The sequence below is a fragment of the Sparus aurata genome, chromosome 13, assembly GCF_900880675.1.
Source record: "Sparus aurata chromosome 13, fSpaAur1.1, whole genome shotgun sequence".
Taxonomy (NCBI): domain Eukaryota; kingdom Metazoa; phylum Chordata; class Actinopteri; order Spariformes; family Sparidae; genus Sparus; species Sparus aurata.
This window is the reverse complement of record NC_044199.1, coordinates 34,624,059-34,629,777: the sequence shown is the minus strand read 5'-3', so window position 1 is coordinate 34,629,777 and position 5,719 is coordinate 34,624,059. Positions and strand designations below refer to the sequence as shown.

Below are 5,719 nucleotides of genomic sequence, written 5' to 3'. Positions count from 1 at the left end.
CCGTCTTCATTTTTCTCGGCAGTCCTCGGTGATATCACGGCTCTTTAATCCAGCTGAAAACACCAACAGCTGCCTGAGCTTCGTCCAGCCATTAAACGCAAGTCGTACAAGGCTCGACAGAAACCAAGGAGTCGGTGAACTTGTGTTTTTATCCGTGCGTGAAGGAATTACTGACAATTTAATGTTTCATGTCAGGCTGCCGGAGAAAATATGTTTGTAATCTTACAGCTGAGAGGAGCAATAACTGCAGGACGTTATTAAAGGACACTTATCAAGTGGTGAGAACAATGTGTGGTCGCTCTGCAGGACCAAATGAAAAGTTTCTTCATTTGGTCAACAGCTTCACAAACAGTGAGGGAACAAGTTCAAGATGTCTCTCTGAATAATCCTCTCTCAGACGTCCGTTAACCAAAAATCACTCGGACCGGCTGCACCAGGCCTCCATCTCCACAGAATCAGACATCTGGGTATTAAAGTAATAAAGTGAAGTGAAGTGTACTTGAGGAGTGTGTGGAGGGAGCAGAGCACCATTAGGAGGCCCGCTTTGATAAAAAGCCTCACTTAAATCCTGTGAGTGCAGGAAACACCTTTAATCTAGGAAAGAGCTTCTCTGCCACAAATGCATCCGTCACGTAACGCAAACTGTTTGACATTACAAGTCTTCTTTTATGTGACACATGAGAAGAAGAAGAACAACTGACCACGTGTTTCTACGTCGACCTTCAGCACTCATCACGTTCCCTCGTGTTTCAGCCCAACCTGCAGGGAAACGGTCCCTCGGTACCGCGTACATGTGATCCGACGGCGCGATGCATCTTCAAAGATATTTTCATGATCACACACAGATGTCTTCCATCTGCCTGGAATGATAAAATGTTTGCCTCGAGCCAAAGCAGGATTTTAATTCAGTGTTTCCACAGACTGAGCTGCTCCAGTCTGCCGCTGCTCTGCTCCGCTGGGGGCGGGCGGAGGTTTGTTTGGCCGTTTAAAGAGGAACTGGATTCAAGGTTTTAAGAAAGATCCACATTCATTTCACTGAAAGCTGCTCAACATGCAGGAACACTGAAGGAGGGTTTGTTTTCTCCTCCTCTTGTTCCTGCAGGAGAGTCGAGCCCATGAACCGCTGCATTCTTCAAGACCTTAAATCCTAATTTATTAAAAATGTCCTAAAAAGAATTGGCTCAATTTTGAAGCGGTTTCTTTTCAAGATGTACTTTTTCTACTCCGACCTCATACGAGCCTTAATCTCATTATACTGGCTGAAACTGCTTTTTTAGAAATCCATTAAAAACATTTTTTAAATCATTTATTTTATATTTTGTCAGCTGTATGTACCCTGTTTCACGTTTTAGTCGACTGTAAGTGTCTTTTAGTCTCATGTTAGTTTTCTTTTGTAGTCATCAGGTTATAATAAACATTTCAGAGAATCTAGTCGAGACAAAACCACATTTATTTTGTCATTTAATAATTTACTGCAATGTAAAGTAGTCATTCCTGCCCACGTTGTTTACCTCTGCATTGATTTATTAGAAAAGAAAATGTAAATACAGTCTTATTTCAGCTCTGTGTCACTTTGTGCATGTTGAGAAAAGACTCTGAATAAATCACTGCAGAGGTAACAACATGTACAACATTATTTTGGGGGGATTTTTTGCATCATAGATAATTAGTGGTGTGAGTGACTGATGTCATCATTATCTGACGAGTGTCTGTGAAGCTGCATGATTCAACACCTGGAGCCCGACGCTCTCTTTAAAGCATCACAATGTGACTCAGTCTCATCGTCATGTCCTCACATAATGACGCCGTCTTTCTCCAGAAAGTCACATTTACTTTCTAAACTCTGATGAAACAATGAGAGAGAGCTAGACAGAGAAGACGACGTGTTGACGACCATGTTTGGGTCCAGACTGTCCTCACTGTGTTCTGCTAGTTTATATCTGCTGCATTAGAAAGAAACAATCTGCAATACTGCGTCTAATTCTATTTATCTGATTCTTTACTGCCAACAACATGCTGGATTACAGTCACAGGCATGTTTAGTGATGTTTGACTGCACCTGCTGCTCCATGTCAGCTTTCACTAACCCAGAGAGGACTGGAACCGGTACCACTGTACTGTGAAGGTGAAAAGCTGAATTAGTGGGTAAACCAGAGTTCAGCAGGTGAACACTGCTGCTGCTTCAGAAGATAAACACTGATTCTAATACTGCAGCCAGCTGTGGAAACAGGGACACTGACCCTGAACACTTCAGTAATGTCAGGCATTTTTTTTTATCCTGATCTCAAGATGCTTCGGCTCACAGTCGTCCGTGAAACCGGTCCTTGGACCCGCTCCAGGTGAAGCATCAGCTCTAGCAGCCAGGAGCTCCTGTTTCAGTGCTTCAGGTCGCAGCACGTTGTTGTCGCTGCACTTTCTGTTTGATTGTTCGTGTTTTCTGGATCCGTCTATTGTTAACACTCAGAGCCCTTTAACATCCTCATTCAGGCGCTTTGATCATGTAGTTAGCAGGCTAATCAGCCTGTTCACCTGTCTGTTGTTGAGCACAAAAAATACTTTTATTTGATGAAAAGTTTTAATCCGGGCTGTTTAAAATGTATGAGAATCACCCTAACCCTAACTACTTTAGAGATGATTTATTTTCATTTATCTGTTAGATTAAGTATTCTAACACATTTTAATTTCAAGCATTACAGCTCAGATATACAGAATGTAAAAAGTCCGGGTTTGTAATTTACAAATTAAAAATTAGTGTCATGGCAAATGATTTGATTTTATATTTGTAAGTAGTTTGACGGAGAGATGAAGGTGTAATGTGTAAGTAAGTAACTGTAGCCGCTTTTAGCTTGTTAGCCAAGTTAGCCGTGCAGCTAGCAGTCTGGACCAGGGGAGTGTTGGTGTTTGGAGCTTTGGACCGGACAGGTTGGAGCTAACTGGTTAGCATGCTAACTTCAGTAGCTCTGCCACACACAGATCATCATAACTGTTATTTCTGCACATTCTGTGGATCATTTTAATGAAGTTGGAACACAAATTCTTTCACATCGCACCTGTAAAGCTGCTTCACTAAAGTTCTTCTACTGGTCTGTGTTCAGTAATGACAGTGAAGCAGTCGGACTCCATCTGATCCATCTTGCACAAGCACATGGATGGCAATTTGCACAGTAGCCCTAATGTTTAGTGTACTTTTTATATTTCTGTACTTTCACTGTCTCTTTTATGGGTGGCTGGATGCCTCTGTTTGTTGTATGTGGTATGTTGTATGTTTTACTGTTGCTATTGATGCAGGAATTTTCCCTATACCCAAGACAAATTTCTCCCTGGGGAGACGAAATAAAATGACTCTGACTTTGACTTTGACTGGAGATAATTATCAGCAGGGCTTGATATCAGTCAAGAAAACTGATGTTCCAGTCTGAGTCACAAGAATTTACAGAACTCAACATGTGGTTTTAATTCACAGCTCTGGCTCTGTCCTCACGTCCCTCCTGGTGCTGAATATATGAATCCTGATTCATTTGCATTTCCAGACTTAAATCCCCGTTGTCGTGCTTCCAGGAGTTTCATTCTCATATTCTAACAGCTCACCTTGTTGTTCAATAAAAAGGTGTCATTCACGACTTTACTCAGTTTGTAATTGGTACATTTACATTCACACAATGATGTCAGTGTTTGTAAAGCTGCGAGAGCCTGGAGCTGTTTGAGCTGCAGAGAAATGAAAAGTCCTCCTAATAATCCTATTTATAGACGAGAGAGTCCAGAGGAACCTCCAGGGAGTCCAGAGGAACCTCCAGGAGTCCAGAGGAACCTCCAGGAAATCAAGAGGAACCTCCAGGGAGTCCAGAGGAACCTCCAGGGAGTCCAGAGGAACCTCCAGGGAGTCCAGAGGAACCTCCAGGCAGTCCAGAGGAACCTCCAGAGAGTCCAGAGGAACCTCCAGGAGTCCAGGGGAACCTTGTGAGAGTCCAGAGGAACCTCCAGGGAGTCCAGAGGAACCTCGAGAGAGTCCAGAGGAACCTCCAGGGTGTCAGAAGGAACCTCCAGGGAGTCCAGAGGAACCTCCAGGGAGTCCAGAGGAACCTCCAGGGAGTCCAGAGGAACCTCCAGGAAATCAAGAGGAACCTCCAGGGAGTCCAGAGGAACCTCCAGGGAGTCCAGAGGAACCTCCAGAGAGTCCAGAGGAACCTCCAGGGAGTCCAGAGGAACCTCCAGGGAGTCCAGAGGAACCTCCAGAGAGTCCAGAGGAACCTCCAGGAGTCCAGAGGAACCTCCAGGGAGTCCAGAGGAACCTCCAGGGTGTCAGAAGGATCCACTAGAGAGTCCAGAGGAACCTCCAGGAGTCCAGAGGAACCTCCAGGGAGTCCAGAGGAACCTCCAGAGAGTCCAGAGGAACCTCCAGGGAGTCCAGAGGAACCTCCAGAGAGTCCAGATGAACCTCCAGGAGTCCAGGGGAACCTTGTGAGAGTCCAGAGGAACCTCCAGGAAATCAAGAGGAACCTCCAGGGAGTCCAGAGGAACCTCCAGAGAGTCCAGAGGAACCTCCAGGGAGTCCAGAGGAACCTCCAGAGAGCCCGGAGGAACCTCCAGGAAGTCAAGAGGAACCTCCAGGGAGTCCGGAGGAACCTCCAGGAAGTCAAGAGGAACCTCCAGAGAGTCCGGAGGAACCTCCAGGGAGTCCAGAAGAACCTCCAGAGAGTCCAGAGGAACCTCCAGAGAGTCCAGAGGAACCTCCAGGGAGTCCAGAGGAACCTCCAGAGAGTCCAGAGGAACCTCCAGGGAGTCCAGAGGAACCTCCAGAGAGTCCAGAGGAACCTCCAGAGAGTCCAGAGGAACCTCCAGGGAGTCCAGAGGAACCTCCAGAGAGTCCAGAGGAACCTCCAGGGAGTCCAGAGGAACCTCCAGAGAGTCCAGAGGAACCTCCAGAGAGTCCAGAGGAACCTCCAGAGAGTCCAGAGGAACCTCCAGGGAGTCCAGAGGAACCTCCAGAGAGTCCAGAGGAACCTCCAGGAAGTCAAGAGGAACCTCCAGGGAGTCCAGAGGAACCTCCAGAGAGTCCAGAGGAACCTCCAGGGAGTCCAGAGGAACCTCCAGAGAGTCCAGAGGAACCTCCAGGGAGTCCAGAGGAACCTCCAGGGAGTCCAGAGGAACCTCCAGAGAGTCCAGGGGAACCTCCAGGGAGTCCAGAGGAACCTCCAGGGAGTCCAGAGGAACATCCAGGGAGTCCAGAGGAACCTCACTGCTCACACTAAATCTCTGCTCCACCTGCTGACACTACGTCTGATCTGATCTATGTTATAACTGCATGTCTTTAATCTGATGAACAGAACTTGTGTTCCTCACTGTAGGTGAGATGATCTCACTGTTTTATTGTTTGTTCATCCAATCAGAAGGCTCCGTGTCCTCAGGACAACCTGCCCGTCTTCTTCTCAAGCTAACCAATAAATAAGTTGGAGGATGGTTTTACATTCTATAGCTCCACTCAATCATTTAGTTTGACAACTTCGTTCATTTATCTTGTTTTATGTTTGTCCCAGTGAACCCTCGGTTAAACATCGTGTTTTTACTTCAGTCGTTTGACGCCAACGTTTTGAACACAACGTTTAGACCAGGTTGAGTTTCATCTTGTAAAAACGCTGCTGTGACCATCGTCATGTAAACTACAAATACACAGTCTAGTGAACATTGTGACGTCTGGCCTCACTTCATGTGTGTGTATCAT

General features: G+C 46.1%; 1 protein-coding gene across 1 annotated transcript; it reads left to right on the top strand.

Moving 5' to 3' along the window:
• The first annotated feature begins 2,045 nt into the window (after positions 1-2,045).
• Positions 2,046-5,286, top strand: LOC115593873 (cytoskeleton-associated protein 4-like). Its single transcript, XM_030437545.1, has 2 exons — positions 2,046-2,114; positions 3,748-5,286. Exons 1-2 carry the CDS (start codon positions 2,046-2,048, stop codon positions 5,284-5,286), a joined length of 1,608 nt encoding a protein of 535 aa, XP_030293405.1.
• Positions 5,287-5,719: the final 433 nt, after the last annotated feature.